General features: G+C 41.2%; 1 protein-coding gene across 1 annotated transcript; it reads right to left on the bottom strand.

The window, feature by feature from the left end:
* Nucleotides 1-22,169: 22,169 nt before the first annotated feature.
* CCL20 (C-C motif chemokine ligand 20) lies at nucleotides 22,170-25,037 on the bottom strand (the record flags this gene model as incomplete). Its single annotated transcript, XM_079783122.1, has 4 exons — nucleotides 22,170-22,191; nucleotides 22,843-22,920; nucleotides 23,774-23,888; nucleotides 24,962-25,037. 4 exons carry the CDS (start codon nucleotides 25,035-25,037, stop codon nucleotides 22,170-22,172), a joined length of 291 nt encoding a protein of 96 aa, XP_079639248.1.
* Between the last annotated feature and the right edge of the window lie 791 nt (nucleotides 25,038-25,828).

The raw sequence follows: 25,828 nt of genomic DNA, 5'->3' as shown, positions 1-25,828 counted from the left end.
GAACAACTGTCCGGATGACCATGCTATGACACCCACTGGTGCCAGGCCAGCCAAGGAGGGTGCGATGTGATTGGTTGGGGGCCCCGCCATTGCCCCATGATCATCCTTCAGAGGGAGGCCCAGGCCACTGACTGGCAGGCTGCGACAGGTGGGCAGGGCCTCCCTCTGTAGGGTGATTGATCGCAGGGCTCCTGGACTGCGAGAGGGCACAGGCCGGGCTGAGGGACACCCTCCCTTCCCCCAGTGCATGAATTTCATGCACCGGGCCTCTAGTAATATATAAATATAGAACATATGCATGTAATTAAACAATATACTAATATAGAAAGTATACAAAGTACTTAAACAGTATATAAATAGTAGGTGTAGAGTGGAGCTCTACCCCACACCTACTAAATGAGTATCTCCAAAATGCCCCAGATGCTTCTTGTATATGGAAATATTATAACTAAACTAGAAGTATTGCATTGTGTAAAGGGCAATGTATTTATTCCAATGGATCTATAATTAGTGATGCATCATAATGAAAGGAGGAAGAAAATAATTAAGTATTTTTGGAAAGTGGGAACCAGCAAATTTAAAAAGTGCTCTTTTGGAAATATGGACAAAGCAGGCAAGAGGATGGATGGATAAATGGACAATGGACAAATGGAGGTGAAAAAGGATGAAGTAGGATAAATAACGGAGAAAAGAATTGGGGATGGAAACAGAGAGACTGGACAGAATTGGGAATAGGGAGATAATTAGATGAAGAGAAGAATGAGGAAGAGAAAGTATAAGAGAGTGTGTAGATAGCTTCAAGGACAGAATGCTGAGAGTCACTGTACAAATGAATTAAGAGGTGATTCAGTTTCCTCATCTGAAAAGAAGAGAATTGGTTCTGATTAGCTCAGGTGTCTTTTCCTGATGTGGCATTCTCTGTGTGAATGGGGTAGACAAAGAAGGGGGAAAGGAAGAAAAAGACAGGAAAAGATGTTTCAAAACATTAGACTATGTATTAGGTTCTTGTGGTTACTGTAACCAATGACCACAACCTTAGTGGCTGAAAGCACATTTACTCTCTGACAGATCTAGAGGTCAGAGTCCTGGAATCAGGGCAGCGGCCTGTGTAGTCCTCTCGCAGGTTTTGAGACAGAGACAGGGCTCCTTTCCACGTTTGGTTCTACCTCCTTCTACTCTTGGTGCCCAAGGATATTGCCTGGAGGACAGGTTTGACATATTTAGAAAATAAAAATACAAGAGGCTCCAGGAAACTTTGCATATCAGGTAAATAGCACTAATCCTACCTAATAAAAGAGAAACATACAAATTGACCATACCTTCGCTATGCCCACAGCCAATCAGAGCGAACAAGATGGCGGTTAATTTGCATATGCAGGTGCTGAGCGGCCTGGGTCCAGGAAACATCCTCCGGACCCAGACCTCTCCTAGCCTGTAGGCCCGCACTTAGGTCCTGAGTGGCAGGGGTCCCAGAACGCCCCCTGGTCACTCGAAGCCTATGGGTGCAGGCCCCAAGCTGCCTGGCAGGCGGGAACATCCCCAGCAGCTTGCAAAGGCTCTTGCACCAAGAGGCAGTTTGGGGCCACGCCCCCAGCCAGGCGCCCAGGACCGGGGGCTGGCTGCTGGCCTCTGGAGTGTGCCAAGACCCTGGTGGCCACCACTGCGTGCTGCCCAGGGTCCCTGCATGCCCCAAGCCTGGGGCCCATGGTGGGGCTGGCTGCTGGCCTCTGGGGTGTGCCGAGACCCTGGTGGCTACCACTGCATGCTGCCCAGGGTCCCTGCATGCCCCCAGCCTGGGGCCCATGGTGGGGCTGGCTGATGGCCTCAGGGCGTTTGGAGACGGGGATGTTCCCGCCCTGCCCCAGAGGCTTTCCAAGCTCCAGCACCAAGTGGCGGTTCGTGTCCACACCCCCAGTCCAGCGCCCTCCACAGGGGGATAGCTGCTGGCCTCTGGGGTGTGCAGAGACCCCGGCAGCCACCACCGGGTGGCAGGGACATACCTCTAGCCCAGTGGTCACAACCCAGGGGCTGCATGAGCTGCAGAGGACACACCTTTTTAAAAAAATATTTTATTGATTTTTTTTTTTTTTTTTTTTTTACAGAGAAGAGGGGGAGGGATAGACAGTCGGAAATACCAGTGAGAGAGAAACATCGATTAGCTGCCTCCTGCACACTCCCCACTGGGGATGTGCCTCCAACCAAGGTACATGCCCTTAACAGGAATCAAACCTGGGACCCTTCAGTGTGCAGGCCCACGGTCTATCCACTGAGCCAAACCAGTTTGAGAGTAAATACCTTTTCTGACAACTCATTGGCTAAGCTCCCTGTAGGCCGCCACTTGCAGTGTTCTTGGTAATTTGGATTATAAGAATCCAAGAAGGTGATCTAGGGTTTTTCCACCACACTCCTGGAGGAAAAAACGAAGGTTTCTTGAGGGGTCCCAGATTGAAGAGACTGCAGGCTGGGCTGAGGGACAACACCCCCCACACACATACACCCCACACCCCGTGCACGAATTTCGTGCACCGGGCCTCTAGTTATCTATATATAAAAAAGACTAAGCCATTGAACAACTGAACAACCAAACGCTATGATGCGCACTGACCACCAGGGGGCAGACGCTCAACGCAGGAGCTGCCCCCTGGTGGTCAGTGCACTCCCACAGTGGGAGTGCCGCTTAGCTGACCGACCCATCCAGGGCAGCCCACCAGCCTAGCAGCAGCCACTCACTCCCTCACTAGTCCTGTAGGTCCAATCTCTGGAGAACGGGCCAGGCACCAACGAACCAGCACCACCAGCACAATCTCAACAGCGCTGCTGGCCTCCTGGAAGTCGGCCTCAGGCACCGCAGCCGTTTCCCCTTCCTAGACGCTTTGCAAGGAAGAAACGATATAAAACCAGCCGCCAGATGTCTCCCGACAACCAGTGCGAACTTCAGTGGGACGGATTCAGGTCCCAGGCCAGCAAGGGCATCCCACCACCCACCCAGAGGGCCGATCACATCCTGGCCCACTCCCTACCCTCCTCGGGACGGGTGGCAGATGCAGGGCTCATGGCTGGCTAGCGCTTCTCCCAATCAGGACTGACTGGGCACCAGCCCAGGGCAGGCACAGAGGGGCTGGGATAAGCGGGAGCAGCAGGCAGGAGCAGCAGGTAGCATTGGACTGCCAGTTTTGACCCAATCCCCGCAGGCCACGCCGAGGGACCCCACCTATGCACAAATTCGTGCACCGGGCCTCTAGCCTTAATATAAGTATGTGCTAAATATCACATGAGACATAATAATGCTACAAAATTATGTTGTTTTTCTGGAATTCAAAATTAACTGGGTAGTCCCTGTGTTATCTGACAAACTTCCTCAGGGATCATACTCATTCCAGCCAGGCAAGTGGGGAAAAGAGCATGGACAATCATGCTCTAAGTGGCATTCATGGTCCAGGCCAGGATGAAGTTTGCTCATCAATGAACAGCTTCCCACATTAGCTGTACATGCAGGCCAATTTCCTCCCCATTGCTCCAGCAGCCAGTCTAGTCCCTGCTACTCTGCTTCAAGATGCTAATCTCGGCATATTACCAACCTCTTTATAATCCTCCCAAACTCCTTAATGCTACCTAGAAGTCGCTGCCCTTGACCTATTTCTGAAACCTCATTTATTATTTACCCCTCTTCACTTCCCCAGCTCTGGCCACGCTGTCTTCCTTCAGCCTCTTATATAAATTTTGGAGCCAAAATGGAGTTCACCCGGGCCTCCATAATTGCTCAGAGAAGAAAACATGTCACAACTGAAATGAGCTGAATGTCATTTAAGTCAAACCCTGGGTTCTTTCCAATTCTGAATGGACTCAGAGTCCAGGGTCTTTAAGAGGCTCAGGCAGTTTTTTTAAGCATCTCCAAAAATGTAGAAAAGAAACTGAACCTAGAAAATAGTGCAAAATATGAATATGTTTAAAGGAGAGTGGTTTTTAGGCTTCCGTTTAAAAAAAAAAAAAGGTCTGACCCAGTTTTCAACTAGGTCAAGATGTGGCAGACTGAGTGAAATCATGACAGGCACAAATTACCCCAGAGCAGAGCAAGATTGTCGTGAGGTCACTTCCGAGCTGCTCCTCTACCTGGGGTGGAACTCGCCTTTCCAGTTGAGGGAGCGTCGTACCCCAGAGGAATAGTGAGCTCATGGTTTTAACATTCCTCTACGTTATTTTCCTGCCCTCCTCCGACTTTGACCAACTTCTCCATTCTTTCCTGGAACAGTTGGTTTTCCCCCATTTCAATGATTCCTTTATATCCTTTTTTTCCTTCTTTTTTTTCACCGACATCATAACTATTCAATGTTTTTGGCTTCTTTTGGCTGATTATTTCCCTTAGCATTTTAAATGATTTAATTATTAGGACTTCTCTCGCACCATGCTTGTTTCTTTTCTAAAGGTTTTTCCATTACCTGGTTTTGTTGATATTTGAAATTGGAGCCCTTTTGATTTCCTATAAATGTTTGTTCTTTTAAAAATAAGCCTCATTTTATTCTTGCCCATGAACTTTTAATTTTCACACTCTTGTTAGACATTTTTTTTAAAATCAATTTCTCTTTTTTTTCTGCTGAAACTCTGTTTTTTCCTTCGCTTTTATCTTCCTCCTTCCCTCACCTGAAGGGAAATGGTCTTATCAATCCAGCTTCTAACATCCTTTATTTTATTTCTCAATTACAGTTGACATTCAATATTATTTTGTATTGGCACAGTGGTCAGACAAACATATAATTTACTTGATAATTCAAGTACCCACCTGGCATCATACATAGTAATTACAATATTATTGACTACTAGAGTCCCGGTGCATGGATTCATGTACTGGTGAGGAGTGTGGCCTGCACAGATTGGCCCGCTGCAGGAGCAGCCACTCATCCTAGTCAGCCGAGTGGCACTCCCACTGTGGGAGCCCACTGACCACCAGAGGGCAGCTCCTGTGTTGAGCATCTGCCCCCTGGTGGTCAGTGCACATCATAGCAACTGGTCAACCAGTCCTTGTGGTCATTCCACTGTTTGGTCCCTGGGCTTTTATATATATATAGACATATGCTGTATTCTACATCCATCTGACTATTTTGTAACTACCTATTTGTACTTCTTAACCTCTTCACCTTTTTCACACAGTCCCCCAATTCCTCTTCTCTCTGGCAACCATCAGTTTGTTCTCTGCATCTGCCCATCTGTTTCTGTATTGTTTATTCTGTTTTGTTGTTGTTGTTCTTTAGATTCATGAGTTAATCTAAAGATTCATAAGATATACAAGTGAAATCAAACAGTATTTGTCTTTGGCTAATTTCACTTAGCATAATGCCCTCTAGGTCCATCCATGTTGTCACAAATGGTAAGATTTCCTTCTTTTGTACAGCCAAGTAGTATTCCATTGTGTAAATATACCACAATTTTTATCTACTCATCTATTGATGGGCACTTGGGTGGCTTCCCTATCTTGGCCATTGTAGATAACACTGAGATGAACGTAAGGGTGTGTATATCTTTTCAAATTAGAGCTTCAGGTTTCTTCAGCTATATACCCAGAAGTGGAATCACTGGGTCACAACACAGTTCCATTTTTAATTTTTTGAGGACAACTTGCTTTTCAAGTGGCTGCTCCAGTCTGCATTCCCACCAGCAGTACATCAGGGTTCTCTAAGGTCTTCTTTGCTTCTTTCCTTTTCTCACAGTAGCTCTTCCCAGCATTTTTAGTTTTATGACTTTACTATCTTACCTCCTCCTGACTCATTCCCTACCCTCTCCTCGTTATGTCTATGCCTCAGTTGTCCGTTCTAGGTTCTCCTTAGTTTCCTCTTCTTTTCTTTAGATCTTCCTGGTTTTGCTTCATAACAAAAATGTCCTTCCTTCAAAAAAGCCACTAGTAAATTCCTTAGACACAAACAAGACATCTTCTGACCTCTGACCTGCCTGCCAGCCCCATTTCTTATACCCTCACACACAAGCCTGGAGGCTCAGTGTCAAGATTGTCTTTTGGCCATCTCTATGTCTTCTTTGGAGAATTGTCTATGTAGGTCCTTTGCCCATTGACCCAGTCCATTTCTGAGCATATATCTGAAGAATCTCAAAACACTAATTCAAAAGAATATATGCACCCCCATGTTCACTGCAGCATTATTTACAATATATAATAAAAGCCTAAGCGACTATTATGGTAGAACAACCAGAACGATCAGTAGCTATGATGTGTGCTGACCACCAGGGGGCATATGCTCAATGCAGGAGCTGCCCCTCATGGTCAGTGCACTCCCACAGGGGAAGCATCCCTCAGTCAGAAGCCAGACTCATGGCTGGTGAGCACAGTGGCGGTGGCGGGAGCCTCTCCCACCTCTGCATCAACGCTAAGGAGCAGTGAGCCAAGCGGTAAGGAGCAAGCAGGCTGGTGGTAAGAAGGAGGGATCCCGGATTGCAAGAGGGATGTCTGACTGCTGGCTTAGGCCCAATCCCCTAAGCCATCAGGCAGACATCCCCAGAGAGGTCCTGGACTGTGAGAGGGTGCAGGCCAAGCTGAAGGACTCCCATCCCAGTGCATGAATTTCATGCATCTGGCCTCTAGTTATTTATAATAGCCAAGATTTGGAAGTAGCCTAAGTGCCCATCAGTAGGTGAGTGGATTAAAAAACTGTGAACATTTGCATAATGTAAAACTAGTCAGCATAAAAAAGAAAATCTTACCCTTTGTGATAGAATGGATGGATCTGGAGAGCATTATGCTAAGTGAAATAAGCCAGTGGGAGAAAGATAAATACCATATGATTTCACTTATATATGGAATCTAATAAAATAAACTAACAAACAAAATAGAAACAGACTCATAAATACAGAGAACAGACTGACAGCAGTCAGAAGGGAGGGGCTAGATGATAAAGGTAAAGGGATTAAGAAAAAGGAAAAAACCTCATAGACAGACAATAGTATGGTGATTAACAGATTAATAAAATGAGGGCTGGGGGAGAGGTAGGAAAGGGTATAAGGGAGATAAATGGTGATGGAAGGAAACTTGACTTAGTTGGCAAATACACAGTATAATATACAGATGATGTATTACAGAATTATAACCCTGAAGCTTATATAATTTTATTAACCAATGTTACCCCAGTAAATTCAATAAAAACAAATAAATAAATTTAAAATTAAATAAAAAAGGCCGAGTCTTACCTCTGCCTAAAATGCTTTTCCCCTTTCTCTTCTTACCTCCCACTGCTCCTCCAAGATTATCCAGGCTGTCACCTTCTCCAACCACTAGCCCAGTTAGTCAAATATTATCTATGTTTCTGGGTTTAACCTCCTTACCAATCAAAATTCAGGGTGGGACTATAAATTTAACCTTTAAGAAAGGTGTTAAAGATTTTTAAATGTCACATATAGCAACATACAAAAAAAGTGCATAAAATGAACATACAGGACATCAAATAATTATTTTAAAAATCCGTACAATCTCCTCTGAGGTCATCACTCCCTGAAAGCTTAAGTAGTTAGGTTTAGTCACACCCCGCTTACTCTCCTGAAAATAACCATCAGCCTCACCTTTATACTAATCACCACCTTGCTTTTCTTTAGACTTTTACTAGCTTTGTATGCATTCTTAGGCAATAAAGTTTAACTTTGCCTATTTCTGAATTTTATAGAAATAGGATCTTTCTAGAGACAGCTCTCTTTTGTCTTCTCTTCACTCAAGGATGTGTTTAAGATTCCAAGCTATTACATTCAGATGCTGTATGATATCTTCCCTCTGTCTAGTTTTCCATGGCATGCAATAGTCCACCATTTGTTTATTTATTCCAAAGTTGATGGACCAGTTTGGGGCTGCTAGAAACATTCCTGTGCAAGGATCCTGGCACACATGTGCATGCATTTCTCATGAATGAGAGAGAATAGTTGAGTCACGATCAGCTTTAGTAAAAAGTGCCAAGCTGTTTTTCCAAAGAGGTTGTAATGATTTACATTTTTACCTGCATGCAATCTGTGGGAATTCCTTTTGATCCAGAAACTCACCAACCTTTGCCCATCTGATGGGCACGAATGGACTTTTTCATTCTCTCCAGCTGCCTAGAATTACCCAGTGACTGACGTGTAGAAGGTGTTCCCATGAATTTGTTAATTCAGAAAGCTCCCTTATGTTCATGAATCACTACAAATTTATCTCAATATCTGAATATTTTGCAAGGATCTATCCTAGGAGGACTTGTGGGCAAGTGTGTATGGACGACATCTACTCTGATCATTTCTTTATCTTTAACATGTAAAAAGATTAGCTGCACTAGAATTATTGGTATAGAGGACAAAGTTGTATAAGCCTTTTACAGAGCAGAGTGAGGGAGGCTGCAGTGCATCAACCGGCCAATGCCTTCAGCACTAAGACAAAGGATGGAGAGCACCACTGAGTTTCCACACGCTTGAGCTCAGGGGGAAACTTTCCACCTTGGCCTCACAAAGCAGTTCTGCATTCAAGAGATCTGAGCCTTCCAGGGACTTCTGTGGGGTTCTGCTACCTCCAGAGGCCCAAAAATACATTCTTAACCTAGCTCATGGAGTCCCTCCTTAAACTTTCACTTCGCAGTAAATTAATACATGCCCACCAGCAAATTTACTAAAATTACAAGTCTTTATGGATTGATATTTTTATTAAAAGACTAGAGGCCTGGTGCACAAAATTTGTGCATGGGGGAGAGGGGTGTCCCTCAGCCCAGCCTGCACCCTCTCCAATCTGGGACCCCTCGAGGGATGTTCGACTGCCCATTTACAGGGATCGGGCCATGAGGGTGTGGCCAGCCTTGGTGAGGGGCTGAGGGCTGTTTTCAGGCTGGCCAAGCCCCCCAGTGGGGACCCTCACCCCATGGGGGTGTGGCCAGCCTGGCTGAGGGGCTGAGGGCTATTTTCAGGCTGGTCACACCCCCTTCAGGGTGGGGGTCCCCGCTGGGGTGCCTGACCAGCCTGGGTGAGGGGCTGATGGCTGTTTGCAGGCTGACCACACCCCTCAGTGATCCAAGCTACCAGCCCCTCCTTTTATTCTTTTTCTTTTTTTTTTTTCAGTGCCTCCTTGAGCGGAGGCCAGGGCTGGCTGGAAGCAGGTATCTGGGATTTATTAAATCTTCTATAATTGAAACTTTGTAGCCTTGAGCAGAGGCCAGGGCTGGCCAGGGCAGGCGGGAAGCTTGGCTTCCTCCATCACCAGGGGCAACCCAAACCTCCCGCTCGCTCCAGCTCTGTGTCCGCTGCCATCTTTGTTGGGTTAATTTGCATACTTGCTCCTGATTGGCTGGTGGGTGTAGTGGAGTGATGGTCAGTTTGCATGTTTCTCTTTTATTAGTGTAGATGTGAAAATGGAACTTTTGGAAAGACCTAACACTGTGTCTTCACATTTCTCTGGAGATCATTTACTAGAGTGGTCATGGAGGGAGACAGTGAAGCTATGGAGCATAAAAGAACTGCCACTTGTGAACACATATTCAAGATTTTTTTTTAAATGCCAGTGAAGTATTGCTAATAAAAATTTCCCCACCTAAAACGATGTTTCCCTGAAGTCAGGTGTTCATTGAATGTATGAATTAATACTCCATAATTTTCTTAAATGCCTTTTGGTTAGAGCCTCTGTAATAAGTTGGTCTAAAAATACATATCTTTAAATCCCTCCTACCTTCAGTATTTTCTCTTTTAGATAATGTGTTTTTAAAAAGGTTCTTCAAATTGAATAGTATGTATGTGGGTATCAGAGAAGTTATTCCCTTTAAGAAGAAATTTCCAAAAAGTTGACAAGAAAAGGGAATATTTGTTGTTAGAAATTTTTGTCCTAACAGTCTCAAAAAGTGATGTTTGAGCTGTGTAAAATGAAAGAACCTCCAGGCTTTAACCCTTTCAGTTGTCAGCCCCTACAAGTCATTTCCTAATTGATGAATGACTCCTTCTTGGTCAGTTACAGTTGAGTCAATAAAATAAGAGGTTAAAACTTCATTCGAAACAATCGCATTTGTCATCCTCATCAGTCATGTTAATTTTTTTAAGTCAGGAATAAGCAACTAACTTTTTGCAAGAAAAAAATGTCATCACCAAGGTGGAAAACACAATCAAATGGCAGGGGCTTTTACAATAGAAAGAGCACTGGGCTGGGGTTCTGATGTTCTAGAACGTTCTCTGTATATGCCTGACCAAGATCCCTGAGCCTCATTTTGTATACCTGTAAAAAGAGTGAATAGGTAATATCTAACTTGGTTTTTTGATTTGTTTTGTTAGTCCAGTCCCTACCTCTTTTTTTAAATTAATTTATTTTTTTATTAAGGTATTACATATGTGCCCTTATCTCCCCATTACCCCCAAACCCCTCCCCACCACTCATGCCCTTACCCCTCTGTTGTCTGTGTCCATTGGTTATGCTTATATGCATGCATACAAGTCCTTTGGTTGATCTCTCCCTCTTACCCCCACTCTCCCCTACCTTCCCTCTGAGGTTTGACAGTCTGAAAGATGTTTCTCTGTCTCTGGATCTGTTTTTGTTCATCAGTTTATGTTGTTCATTATTTTTCATAAATGAGTGAGATCATGTGATATTTATCTTTTTCTGACTGGCTTATTTCACTTAGCATAATGCTTTCCAGTTCCATCCATGCTGTTGCAAATGGTAAGAATTCCTTCTTTTTTATTGCAATGTAGTATTCCATTGTGCCTACCTCTCTTTAAATTATGTGTAACTCAAAAAACCTCTCAGGTAAAAGCCAGTAATGATTTTCAGAGTCTCAATGGTATGAAACAAATTCCTGTTCTTCAGAAAAAAAATAAAATGAAATCACATGGAGGCATTAATTTCTGTAATTGATTGATACTAAGTCTCCAGAAATAATAAAAAACCAAATTTTTTTTAAAAATCAGAGAAAGATCATGCTTTACATATTCAAGAGATAAAACTAAACAAAAAAATATACTACACACTTACCTGAATGGCTACCAAAAAAAAAAATGTTGGCAAGGAGGTGGAGCAACTGGAACACCATGCCTGGTTGGTGGGAGTTTAAAATGCCATAACCATTTTGGAAAAATGTATGGCAGTCCATTATACAGCTAACTATACTTTTGTCCTCTGACCCAACAATTACACTCTTTATTGTCCAAGAGATATAACAAGATAGGGCCACAAAAGACTTTATAAGAATATTCATGGCAGTTTATTCATAGTAACCCCAAACTGGAAACTGGTGGATGCAGGTCTACTCGAACCTAGCCTATGTCCTGTAGTCAAAATGACCTTTCTAAAAATATCTGGCCACTTTATTCATCCCTCCGTGATTTAGGATGAAATTCCAAATGCCTTTGCATGCCTCCTGACATACTCATTTATATTCCCCACAAGAATCAGACGAATGACTTTGCTTTACTTCATAGAAATGCCCTTGATACCAAAGATTCCTTTGTTTTCTCAGGCATCTTTGTGATGGATATTGCAAATTGGCTCACTCAACCTTCATTTTACATTTCTTTTTCTATTTGGAGAGTTTGGAAAACTAGAGCAACATTTTGCAAACTTCCTTTCACCTGGGGTATAAGGTTCTAATGTTATCTTCCTATTAGATATACTATTTCAAGATTTGGGATGTAGAAATATGGCAGGGTCACCTTTACTTTTGTTACATAGCAAAGCCACAAAAACATGAGTTTTCTCTGCTAGCATTCCACATCCAGGGTAATGAGCGATTGAGGTCCCTTGATGAGGCTTTCTAATGCCTGGATTGCAGGTCAGAGTTTCTTTTTTTCCACTTTCTGTCTTTGAGATGGTTGAAGAGGTGGCAACAGTGGCATCACTAGCTGTTGGTGATTCAGTCTAGAGTCTTGCATCCAGCCTAGTTCCCCTGGTGGGTCAATTCTTTATGGTTTTAGAATCATTCCTGGAGGCCCAACTTTAAACCCATTCTCTCAGACCCTTCAATAATTTTCTAAGATCTAATTTCCTTTATTAAAAATCTTTCCTAATTAAAATAGCTACAGTGGTTTTCACTTTATACACTGAACTCTGACTGATAACATTGTGTGAGTCTGAAAAACAAGTATTTAAAAAATAAGATGTTTTGAAATAACATGAACTTACACTTGAGCAGGAATTTCTAAATCTGGAACATTCAACTACCTTAGACACTTAAGAAAAAAATAGATTACCTGACTCCACCCCTGGCCTACAGAAAAAGAATCTCTCTAGGTGGAGCTTAGGATATATTTTTAAAACCTTTCCAGATGCATATGATGAAACCTGCTTAACACAGAAGTACAAGGACAGGCCTGTCGGAACTGAAGCTATAAAGGCTCATAGACGTCATGAGACCAAATCGGCCATCTGATGCAAGTCTCAATACTGACATTTTTATATTTCCCAACCTTCCTCTCCCATAGATTACATTATTGTCTGCAGTAATTTATCAATTTAGCAGGAACTCTCTATTTTAAAAAACCACCTTCACAGAAGAAAATGAAATAACCTTTTTCAAGTCTATGTAGTAAAATAAATACCCAAGTTAAACTGTGACTTAAAAATCCACATTTTAATAGTATGACATGTACTACTAAGCTCTTTAATAATATTTTGTTAGCTTAAAGCACATTCCAGATATTGTTAATATAACCAGAATAAGACCTCAAAATAGTATATCATAGAGTGAAGGAAAATAAGATTCAAGATTAGAAGCAATATTAAAGATAATTCTTTAAAAACAGACATTTAGACTAAAAGGTACAACTTAAAAATAAACACAGAGGCCCTTACCTAGGTCTTTTACTCAGTTGTTGGATGAGCAAAGAGCAATGTATTTAATACAGCACTTGGGGCTCTTTTTAAAGTACATGCCTACATTGTTCACTTGCCTACTTTATGATTCTTTCATTTTCACTGAGGTCTTACCTTGAGATGTTCATTAATCTTACTCCTTCTGTTGATCCAACTCTATCATAAATAGAGAGTAGGAAAAAAAAAAAGAACAAAATAACAGAAAACAAAAATCTGTACTTTAAAAAAAAAATGCAAGTGATAATGGAAATGTCTATAATAAACTTAAATCACAAAGCAAAGGTGGAAGGATAGTTTGTTCCAAAAGCACCTTTGAGAGCCTGAGGTATAATTGAGAATGGAAGTCCATCCAACCTTCCAACTCGGACAGTTGCTTCCCATTGATGACCAAGGGAGACCACATCTGTGCCCAAATTCCTTTAAATGCTCACCCCTCTTTTGGGTATCAACTACGAGTAAGTTGAGTTCCTTGAAAATTGAAAGACTGGGTGGCTAAGGTAATAGTTAAATATCATAGGGATAGTCTGATCTGAGTTGTAGGGTAGAGTATTTACATCAGTAAGAAAATAAACACAAGAGCCATCTGGGTCTGGTCAGAAGTAGGTTCATGGTTGACAACTTCATACAGATTCTGCATCTGATAAGATGGGTGTCAGGGTCTACAAGTCTGGGTAGAAATGGTCCCTGCTTCCTAAAATAGTGATTGCCAATAAAGATTAACTTAATTTAGTTGTTCAAAACACATAAAGAAAAACACGCATTCATGTGTTGTGGTGCAGCAGGTGAACTCTCCATCATTCACTAACTTGGCAGGTATATCCTGGGCACCCAGACTGTGACAGTCACTCTGTGGAGAAGGTGTTGAACATGGGGGTTTGACCCTGAGTGGTTGGAGAGAAAGAAGAGGGAGAGACAGATGAACTGACAGACAGACAGACAAATAGAGAGGAGTGGAGTTTGAGGAGAGGGTACTTATCGTTAGTTGAAGGTTTGTTTGGTTATGTCTTTGTTTTCCAGCTATAGTTTGTTTAAAACCTTTTCAAAAGTCAGGGGAGAAGATATTGAAGAAACAGGACAAAGAAGAGAAAATTTTGGGAGCGAGATCCTGAGAAGGCTCACAGGCTGGTGCTGGAAAGTCAGTGAGGGAAGCCGAGGATCCCTGTCAGATGATGTCAGTGTTCCTTGTGGAGCAGGAAGCAAAGCTGTGAGAGGACCACCCTGTGGAGAGCTGCACGGCCTCCCAGGCAGTGCCAAAGCAAGCCCCAGCCTGGAGTCCACACAGAGGAGACGCTGCTGAGTTTACCTAAAGGGGATCACTTGGCCATGACCTAGTAGTCTCCTCCAGTTTGAGGGGACTTTCAACCTGTATCTTCCTCCCCATAGGCTTCTTTTCTTGGATCATCTACTGTAGAAAACTTGTCATTAGAACTATTCTCTGACCCTTTGAAATGTAAATTCTTTTAAATGCCTCCTGTTAGTTCTGGGAGCTACTCTTTTGAAATATAACTATCTAAGACCAATAGTGTTTCTTCCTCCCAGCCTCTGTGGAAGGGTGAAAGCCCAACTTTGGTGGGCACCTTGCTTTAAGTTAGAAAACTACGTACTAATTATCACTAAAATGCAAGAAAATTTACTTTTCTTTGGGTAAAGCCAGTTAGCAAACACAGATGAACAATAGTACCTTACCCAACTCTGAAAAAATTCCTCTGACCTTTGTTTCAGCGGAATTGAGTTGAGACTTTAGTTATGGCCTCTCTCCCTCATTGCAATAGCCTTGACTAAAGTCATCTTTGCCTATTGAACTTTATCCAATGCAACTTTCTCTTTGACAACCCTGGTGAAAGCGCAGCTAATGAACTTTCAGCAGTAGCAGGCCCAACATTGTGGAGCTCATTGTGACCAACACTTAGTCATCTGTAAATTAAGATGAAGGACTGGGCTGAACCCGTGTGGGGTTTTATAGCACAAGGAATGAAAGGAACAAGGATGATGACAGGAGAATTGGTTTGGTGACACATTGTGAGGTTTAGTTAGCTGGGGAAAGAATTGAAGCCTGCTGACAGACTGAAAGAAAAGGGAGGAATCAAGAAATTAAAGAATTGCAAGAGAATAAAAAATGAAGCAAAGCAGATGTAAGAAAATGGGAGTAAGTAGCAAGAAGAGAGGCAACCATTCTCAGAGAGGAGTTGACCCAGTCTGACCATGTTACTCCTCACTAGAATCCCTTTGGTCATTTTTCATTGTCTCATGGATGGTTTCTTAATGTAACGACCGCCTCTTCCACCCTCATCTCCAGCCATTTCTGCAACACACACACACACACACACACACACACACACACACACACGGCATATGTGTGTTTGTGCACACATGCCCCTTCTCCCACCTGAAACAACCTGAAGCATACTCTTACATGCTCAGCTCCGGTCTTCCCTGAACTTGAATGACTTCTGCAAATTCCAGGACTCAAGGCTTGCCCTTAACTTCTATAGCATTTCTACTACAGATAGTGCTTTTATAGGCTTAAAAAAAAGCCTCTTCTTCATTTTTCTTAATTGTGGGTTTTTTTAGTTTGTTTTGGAGGGACAAGATTTTTACTCCCTGCCCTTAGCTGTGAAAATGGAAAACATCTCAACTCCAATAGACATTTCCACAGAGGCTGACTCATTTGCCGGCAGGGTTCCCATCTAGAGATTGTCCTGATGGTCTGTACAGCAGGGCGGGCAGAGGAGAGGCAGGCCCGGTCGGGCCCAGGCAACATCAGAGCTCAGCTAAGCAGTGTGGTGACAGCAGGAAGGAGCAGAGGGAGGGCAAGCTTCACCCCGGGAAGCCTGAGGGTGGAAACCAAGGAAATCAAATCCCTGAAACAAGTGAAACTCAACATCCGGGCCAGATGAGATTGCACCTGATATGCCTAATTCAGGGCAACACTGGAACACAGTGACGAAAGGTCAAGGCAGTCAGTGCAACTGCCTAAGACTGGATGTTGTTAAAGAAGATAGATGCCACCTGGTCTTTCTACTTGAAGCCTCTGCCCTACATGCATTAAAGCATGAGCAGATCATCAGGTGCTGAAAAACAGAAGAGAGGGCTTCCTGTCACTCCCATTATTGAGGGTGGGGTGAGGGGACTCAATACCATCCTTTATATCTTCCAGATAAGAACCATGTGTGTCAGCTCCTGCCTTGAGATGTGAATAAAGTGTTAACAGATGATTCAAGTGAGATGGGATTTTCATTCAGTTTTTCCAGGACTATTCCACTCCATGAACATAGTTGCATCCCAATAACAGGGCTAAGACAGATGTGAGAAAACTTCTGTAGTAAGAGAATTCACATACGGAACTGAAGATCTCATTCAAAATATGGTTTTCATGAACCATGTTAAGAGTGAATTTATGAATACCTGTGCTAAATCCCAAAGGACCTGGGTTCAGCGTCTACTTGCTCTTCTTGGTCTCTGTGTTAGTTTGCCATGATTGCCAGAATAAATACTGCAGACTGGGAGGCTTAAACAATTAATTAGTTTTCTCACAGTTCTGGAGGTTGAAGGTCCAAGATCAAGGTGTCAGTAGGGTTGGCTTCTTCTTTGGCTTTTCTCCTTGGCTTGTAAGATCACCATGATCTTACCTCTGTATGTATCTGTGTTCTAATGTCCTCTTCCCATAAGGACACCTGTCATTGGATTAGGGCCCACCTTTATGGCCCACCTAAATGACCTCATTTAACCTTAAATACCTCCTTAAAGACCCTATCTCCACTTATGGTCACATTCTGAGGTGGTGGGGATTAAGACTCCAACATATAAATTTTGAGATGACACAATTCAGCCCATAAGAGATCCCCATTCTTTGGAACCTGTACCCACCTGGGTTATCCTCTAGATTTCATGACTCAGGAATCCAGCAGCTTGTCTTCCATGGATTTGCTCTAAGTTCTAAGCTCATTATGGTCTGAGACTGAATGAATCTAAATCTAGCAATTTCCTCATCCCCTGGGAATTTAGGTGAATTTAAACTTAACATAAGAATAGTAGAGGCCCAGCGCATGAATTTGTGCACAGGTGGGGTCCCTAGGCCTGGCCGGCGATTGGGGTCATCTTGCCCAGTCCCGATCAGGGCCAATCGGGGCCAGCTGGCCGGGGAGTGGGACTGCAGGAAGCTGACCAGCCACAAGAGGTTCACTATGGGAGCGCACTGACCACCAGGGGGCAGCTCCTGCATTAAGCATCTGCCCCCTGATGGTCAGTACACATCATAGCGACTGGTCAACCAGTCGTTCGGTCACTCAGTTGTACAGTCGCTTAGGCTTTTACATATATAGATTGATATTCAAGTGAAGGAGGAGGGGAGCAAGAAGAAAGTGAAATAAATTTCCCATACCAACTTTTCAAACTATGACCATTCACTGTAAAAAAAATGCCTCAGTTCTAATAATGGAGACTATATTGTATCGTGCTAGAGCATGGGCAGCATGTTCTGTAACCATGTTATTATACCAGATTTATTCATAAACATTGTGTATCTATTTTGATTCAGTTAGAGCCAGAGGAAGACAACAAATTTGAAAAAAATCACCAAACTCTGTAGATATAAATAATGCTATCATAGGCAAATTCAATCACCAAGTTTGAATCATATTTAATTTCTTCTAACTTGAGTTAGCCCCCTATTTTTACTGTGAGGGGAAAAAAAAGTCAACCCAATGAATAAAAGTTTATAGTCCTAGGGATTCTGATTCATGACCTACCCTTTCAGTCAGAGGAAACCAAGGCCTAGTGCAGCAACTCTCCATGGGCCTTATTTTATCTCAGAAAATTAAGACCAGACTCTTAGGTAGGTTTAATTACATTTGTCTTCCTTACCTTACATTAGCATTATTTATAAGGGAGAGGGAATAAATTGTTATAGGTTGAGAACAAATATAGAGAAGTTCTCCATCCCCACCCCCAACCCCAAACTCTATTCCTTTACCTGACTTTAATTTTTTATCATAGTATACATGTCTTTGGTTACCTGTTCAGTTTTTTTGTCTCTCCTTCCATAAGTCACGTGAAAGCAGAGACTTTGTTTATTCCCAATGACCAGAACAGTACATAGTAGGTGTTCAATAAATATCTGTTGGTTGAATGGGTGAAAACATAACTTTTATTCAATTAACCATGATTTAATAAGAAAAAAAAAAGCACAACAATTTGATATGGGTCTGGCACTGCTGGGGAAGAAGGTGTCCACATCACAAATGTAGCTTATTCCTTGAAGAAACATACCTTTTAAGTTTTTTTATACAAAAAAAAACCCAGCTAAGATATTCTATATTCCAATACTTGGATATTTTCTAAGATAGCAGAGCACACAGGTGACTATGAAGATAACAAAGAACCAACAAAAGAATCAACATCAAGGAGCATCAGACACCGTAGGTGCTACTGTCTTCATTGACACAGAAGCACCTTTATGCCCGATGCCTTTTAAAACTTTGAAACCAACTAATTCTATCATATCTCTAAAGTCTGTGTGACCTCATGCAAATTCCTTACTTCCCTTACCTTCAGTTTCTCTATTCACACTGTGGCATAAAAATAGTACCTACCTCATGTTTAAACGAGATAATAAATATATTAGCAATATTAGCAAGTGATACTAGCACTCAGTGCCTAAGAGTCTTGATATTACATATGGCATGATTAACATCAAAATCCAAACCCTTGCAATTCATCTTCCCTTTTCCTACTTCTCATTATTCCATCCCAATACTGTTGTGTGTCTCCAACTCATCTCCATGATGTCCTGCTCTTGGACAGCTCTTCCATGTCTTTCCATCTTTCACTCCCCTATCTCCTTGCCTCAGTTCCAACCTGAGTCTATGGCAAGAACATCACCTATCCTATGATCTTCTCAAGTCAGCCACAGGGCCAGGAGCAGATGGAGACCAGCATTCTTGTGCTTCCTTGACAGGACTTCTCCATTCCTACACATCTTTCCCATTGCCTCCTTTGAAGGACATGTATGACCATCTACCTTCCCTCCCTCTGGCTGTGAATTGGACTTGATCAATTCTTCACATTCCTTGAAGACTTTCACATAGTCTTATAGCTTCCCCTTTTACTTCTGTTCCTGGCATCAGTTTAGACAACTTCACACCAGAATGCACTTGTAAAGTGGTTTTGTCCTCCACCCCCAGTGAAGTTTCAAGCCAGCCTTTATTTCTACAAGTCAGAGGACATGCTAAATGACACCATAGAAATGCAATCAACAAAACCCAGAAGTTGGGAAACTTTAGAACAATTGTCCTGGTTTCTCCAAAAAATAAATTGCAAAGGAAAAATACAGGGGATGAGGGTGATGATAAGAAACATAGATTAAAAGTAAAAGGAAACAAACAAATGCAGTGTGTGAACTTTTTTGGGTCTTCATTCAAACAAATCAACTACCAAAAAAATAAAAAACAACCTTTAAAAAAACACATAGAAATTTGAACATTGACTGGATATTTGGTGATATTAAGAATTTAGTGTTCATCTTTTAATCTATGATAATGACATTGTTATTGTATTCTTAAAAATCTCCCATAGTAACATAAGTGTTACTAGAAATTAAGAGCAAGTTTCATAATAACAGGATCAATCCATCTGGAAGATACAACACCTCAAAATACATGAAACAAAAACTGACAAAACTGAAAGGAAGAATGAAAGTTGGATACATCAATACCATATATTCAATAATAAGTAAAAAATAAAATAAAATAACTAGACAGAAGATCCACAAAAAAATGGAATACTTGAACAATACTCTAAGCCAAGTAAATCAAATACCCTCGCACTTGACACTGTAATGTTAGCATTGTGATTAATAAATTGGCATTCTGGCCTAGAAATTTTAGTCTCCAGAACCTCAGGTAATCGTTATTAGTATTTCTGGTCCCAAAAGATTCAGACACCTTCACAGCACTAAAAAAATATGCTCCTTTTCTGGCTTTGCCGAGCTCACCTGGTGAGGCTTCCCAGCAATCAGCAATGGCCCTTGTTGGCCATGTGGTTCAAAGAGAGGGTGACTGGTGGGGGTGCAAGAAAGGATGGTTTGAGATGATTCTCAGAAATCACAAAACTTTCTCTTCTGTACCCTTTTTTTCCCCATGGCTTTTCTTAAGTCTCACCATTTCTCACCTTGCTCATTGAAACTCCCTGGTAACTCTGCTTCCATCTTCCTTCCTACTGCCCTTCCTCCTGCTTTGACTTTTTCAATGGTTCCCAAGTTTCCACATTCAAGTTCAAACAACTACACTTAGTTGAGGTAACAGTTTCATTTAATCTGCAACTATTCCGCTCTTGCCCCTGCTCCACCCAGTATTGCTCAGTTGGTGGCATGGTTAATAAATTGGGTGGGACAGTTCTTCATTTTGCAAGACTGTCCTGTGCATTCCAATAGGTTTAACATTCCTGTCTCCTGCCCCTTGAATACCTATAGTACCCCTCCAGACATTGTGACAAACAAAAAAATGCCCCAGGTATTTCCAAACACCCCCTGTTGTCCCTTTACAACTAGGTGGCTGCTACTGGCCCCTCATTCCTTAGCTCAAGTATGGACTGAACCATGTACAAATGCCATCTTCATAGTTCAAGAACATCATACATTGACCATTTAATATGGTTCAACTGAACATTCTTTCCTTCTGGAAGCTCTGACGTCGAATGCCCTTCAGCACCCTGTGACTTTCATTATTCAAGTGCTAATCACCGTGTGTCATAATAGCTGGTTCACTTGTCATCCCCTCCTTCTAACCACACTTCTCAACCCTAATTACCTGGGAGCAAAGATCAAGTCCTGAATTTGCCTCTTGGTATCTCAGCTTCCTTTGGCTCAGGGCCTGGCATAGAGCAGGTAATAAACCCATGTTTGATGAATAAACAAACAGGATATTGAGCATACTTTCCCTGATGATTCAATGTTACTATTCCTGGGAGATGCCTTCAGAGATTATTGAGCTACTTACAGGCTTGGGCTCTCCACTAAATGACCCACCACTGCCCTGCTTTATGGATTTGCGTGTCTGGGTTTTGCTTCATATCATCAGGGTTCCTGCCTCCAGTGATCTTCCCAGTGGCCATTGGAATCTGAAGCAGATTGTCCCAAGAGCAGTGTGGGGGCACAGCATAAACTTTGGTAACTACACTAGTTCAGGGTCCTTTTGTCTTGTTTCTGGGTTCTCGCTAGCTGTCACACATCTTAAGTCTGTCCTTTGGTTAGTGAGGCTCTATCAGGTTCATTTTGCACAACCTTGTTCTTTTTGGAAACAACTGAAAGATGCCTCAGTAGAACTTTTGAAGTAGAGAATATTTCTGTGCTCAAATGCCCATTTCTAGATACCTGGCTGGTGACAAAATGATGGACTAAGAGATGTCTCAAGGCAATTTCAAAATGGTTGTTCTGTCTCTGTAGTCACAAAGTATATGGGTACACTTATATATTTTTTCTATTTTGCAGAATGCTGTCCTTTTCAATGGTCTAAATGTAGGAAGGGGCAAACATCTAGGAATGTTACAACCAACATTCTTAAAACCTTCTAAAATATCCACATATTCCCAAGACTTTTACATCAATGGACTTTGGTCATACAGACATATGGATGCAATTTTTATTTTAAAAGTTTGATATCAGTAAACACTGAGCTATGAATCTCAGCTATAGGATCTTTCTAATTTCTGGTTTGGATGACTCTTAACCAAAAAACCCACTTTCCATTAGAATTCATAGAGAATGAAGTCCTAGACCATGAGGGATAGAGATAAAAGTAATAAGTAGGCAGAAGTAAATAGGAAATACCAATTTTCAGAATATGGTTATATTTCCTACTAGATCTTTAAATTTTTTATATATCTTAAATACCATATAACTCAATCAACAAACAATTTTTGGTTATTTCTTTTAGTTTTAGTATTTATTTTCATCATTTTTCTCTTTTACAGGCAATTACAACAATTTAAGAAACAAAACTATAAACAGAAGAATGTTAAATAGCTTTTTTAAAGAGTTCCTGCTTGCAAAAAAGTTTATATAATCTTATTCCTCCAAGCATAATTTTATACCTCGTACTAAAATAAGTAGTTTATGAAAAATTATTATTAAATAGTAAGACATACACACAAAAGGCCCTCATATATAAATAACTTAACATGAAATAGTTTGGCTGTAATGCAATGTTTAACAAAGTAAAGAATGATGCAATATGTATCAACTTCATTAACTGGATAAGTCCAATGACACAAATCAGATAACTGCTAAACCCTCAACGATGTGCAAGTGAAACCACCAACTCCAGGGAGGTTCTTTTTGTTTTTGGGCTGTATCCAATTTCATTCCAAAGAGCATCTGTTTTTACATCTTCTTGACTCTTAGGCTGTAAAGAGAAAGAGAAGAAACAAATAAGCAAAAACTGGGTGACTGGCTGGCGGGAAAGGCTTTGGTGCCTAACAGTTGCCTCTCATTCCCTAATCTCATGTCAGGATGCCAACCAGCTCTGAGTCCAAATGAGTACATCAAGGTTCAGAGAGGAAGGGCCTGGACCATCAAAACTCAGTTAGTGATGACAGAAACAAGAATGAACACTTATAGCATGTCTTCAAATTCCATGTCTATGGCACTGTGATGTTAGGCGACTTCTGTCCATTGATAAAATGTGGCTCTATTATCATCAATGTAAATCAAAACCATTGTTCTCTTTCTCATTGTTTATATTTCAGTTTTTAACAAACAAATGTAAATTATATAAATAGGAGACATTTTTGCAACAAGAATCAAATAGCTTGTGAATATCAAATGCATAGAGGAATTTAATATGTCATGTGAAAAAATCACTAAGTTTAAAAAAAAATTATTTCTAAGTGGAAAAAAGTGAATTTTTGTTTTGATGGTCCAACTCAAATTTGCCTTTTAAAAATTCCACAGTGCTTAGGCTGGAAAATGCCAGCAAGCCTAGATAGATCCACCACTCTGCACACTGCTCTTGCCCCAGAAGTTTGGAGAGAGGCTACTAGATTGTGTTTCATACCTGAGGACGTGCACAACATGTTTCACCCATTTCTTCTTTGGATCTGCACACACAGCCAACCCTTTCTTTGTGTGAAGGCTGAAAAGTCAGAAAATTTGATTTGTGTTTAAAGAGCTTTCAAATGGCTTTTTCACCAAACATGCAATGGAAATTTCATATTCCAATTGATAGTTCTATGCACTAAGCATTTCATTTATATCACAGGTGAAAAAAAAAGCAAAAAAACAAACAAACAACACAACCATATTATCTCAATAAAGCTTGATGCAAGAAATAAAAGGGATGCTCCCTGACTTTCTCTGCAATTTAACAAATGGCTGCTCAATGGCAGAAAATAAAGACCCAGTATATATATATATATATATATCAATAACAAATTATCCCAAAGTACAATATCTGATATAAATCAAGACTATTATATGTGACAGTACAATTACTCTGAGTTTTTACTTATAGCCTCAACCATTTTCTGGTAGAAGATTATCATTTTAAAGTCTAGTCTATGTTTTCCATATTTTCTGGAACTATCATGTTAGTAGCCTATTATTTTATCTAGAAAATGCTTCTGTTTTTAAAGCAAAACCTTTGCCTTAGTCCAGTCTTCTTTAAAGTGAGCTTTGAGTCAAGTCTCCTTCCGTCACCATGGAAGAAGACTTGACTTGGAATGGTAAACACACAATGCACTATACAGACGATATACTGTAGAATTGTACACATGAAGCCTATATAATTTTTTTAACCAATGCCAACCCAATAAATTTAATAAAATTAAATATCTATAAAAAGTGAGCTTTGAAATAGACATGCACTACTAAAACATACCTTTGCCACATCTTATATTTCTGAATGAAACTCAAAAAAGGCAAAATTTTTATGCCTGAAATTCCCATGTATTCTGATACAATTGAGTTAAAAGCAGTTAATAACTTACATGACTGCATTGATGTCACAAGCATCATTGGCCAGCTGCTGTGTGAAGCCCTTGATAAATTTGCTGGAAATGACTTGTTCTGTATATCGAAGGCAGCAATCGAAGGCGCTTGCTGCTAAAAAGAAATGAATGGCATTGAGTCCATATGAATGAACTATTCTGTAGTTGTGGGAAGCCTAGAATATGATATATAGAGTAAACTATTTAAAGGAAGAGTTTCAGTGTCTTTGAGACTGAATTTAACGTAGTTTTCAGTTCTCAAAAAAAAATAGTTTGTGTGCTGGGAAATTTTGGTTCAATAATATAGTTTAGAAGCACATGACTTCTCATAAAGGGACAATCTTTAGTAAGAAACACAAACTGGCTCTCTTATTTCAATCCACTATAATTACTCAAGAATATGAGTAACTCTCACATGAAGAAATTCATAGATAATCTTTTAAATTGGCAGATTTTCATCTATCATCTGGCTGCTGAGTACTGAGAGGAATGAAAAGAAAAGACTTTACAAATGAAAATGTGATTCATAAAAGCTGCTTTGATATGAGCTATAAATAAAGCATTTTGAAATTATAAGCGTTCATAGACATTTTTCATTTTGTTCATTCTTAGGAATGCACCTATTGCTAAAAAGTGATGTTCTCTTACAATAAAGCAATACTTAGACACTCCTCCAGTTGAATTATAACCTGTTGTAAGATAGGGGATAAATGTTATCACAAAGTTGGCAAGTGATGTCCAGAGGCCTTGCAAGCATGAAGAACTCAGGTGCCATAATCCACCCCTAAATAATGAGTTTTGAACTTTGCTGAAACTATTTAGTTGGGAGATGAGAAAGTTGGGGAAGTGGGAGCGTTCCTTACATTTCAGAATGACCCCATTCACTGGTAATGCTACTCAATTTACATCTTCTCAGAAATAGCAGTTTGGCAGTATTCTGGAGCTTAGGGGTCTCTGTGAGCCCACCCACCCCCCAATCTGCTGTGATTGACAGCAGAGAAGAAAACCTGGTCAGCAGCAGGAACCTTTCCCTCCTTCACTCACCAGTGAGCTGACAACTCCCATGACTCCCTTTTGAAAACTTTCTAACAGGCTTCTATCCTCTGAGGACCCCCCAGATGAGTTCAAGGCTTAGAGGAAAATGAAAATAGATCTTCCTGCCCTGCGAGCAGAAAGAGTGACACCTACCTTCTGTCTTGCTGCAGAGGTGGAACAGCAGCACTGACATCAAAGCAGCCAGGAGCAAACGCTTGCTGTAGCCCATCTTTTTCAGCTCAAAGAATAGAAGTGCTCAGTGCTGGGTACCCAGTTCCCTGGGGTGTTGTGGTGTTCTGATAGCAACCTGGGACTTAGATGGCACTACTTATAGCAAATATTGGGAATGTACACAGAAGGCGTGTTCTCCCATGGGGTTTTCCCCATTGATGGACCTGCCCCATCATGTTGTCACACACACACACACACATACACACACAAAAAAAAAAAACAGGAAAAACTTCCTGCCTGGGAAGGTATGAAGGTCAGTGTTGGGGTGGGGGGGGTAGGGGGTGGGAAGGGGAAATCCTGTTATATCCTCTGAAGATTCCCATCTAGTTTTAACTTAATCTCTTGTCTCTGAGAAGAGAGGATAAGAGTTAACAATAATACAAACACAGGAACATTCCAGAACTCCTATTGTTATACTCTATTTGCTTTCCAAAGCCAATCAGAGAGGGGGAGGATGGGGTAGGATTCCAGGCATACTCAGGAACCATTCACAATTGCAAAGCTGGAACTCAGCTGTCACCAAAAACCTTGAATTTCTAAGCTACTTTTCAGAGCAGGTAATATAACAATGCTGTAGTAGTTCCCCAATTTTTGTGGAAAATACTAACCCTTAAGTAAGACTCAAGCTTAAGCTTCATCTTGATTTTGTGACAACTCTTCTAAGAATCTACTACATTTACATGACTCCAATATTTCAGCCCAGAAAGTAATTCCCACCAACCCTAAACGCTTCATGCTAATGTAGTTATATAATTTAATCCAAAATTCAGAAAGGTTGGAAAAGAAGAA

Source organism: Cnephaeus nilssonii (assembly GCF_951640355.1).
Source record: "Cnephaeus nilssonii genome assembly, chromosome: 10".
In the NCBI taxonomy this organism is placed as follows: Eukaryota; Metazoa; Chordata; class Mammalia; order Chiroptera; family Vespertilionidae; genus Cnephaeus; species Cnephaeus nilssonii.
The sequence above is the reverse complement of the archived record's forward strand: the minus strand, read 5'-3'. Positions and strand labels throughout refer to the sequence as shown.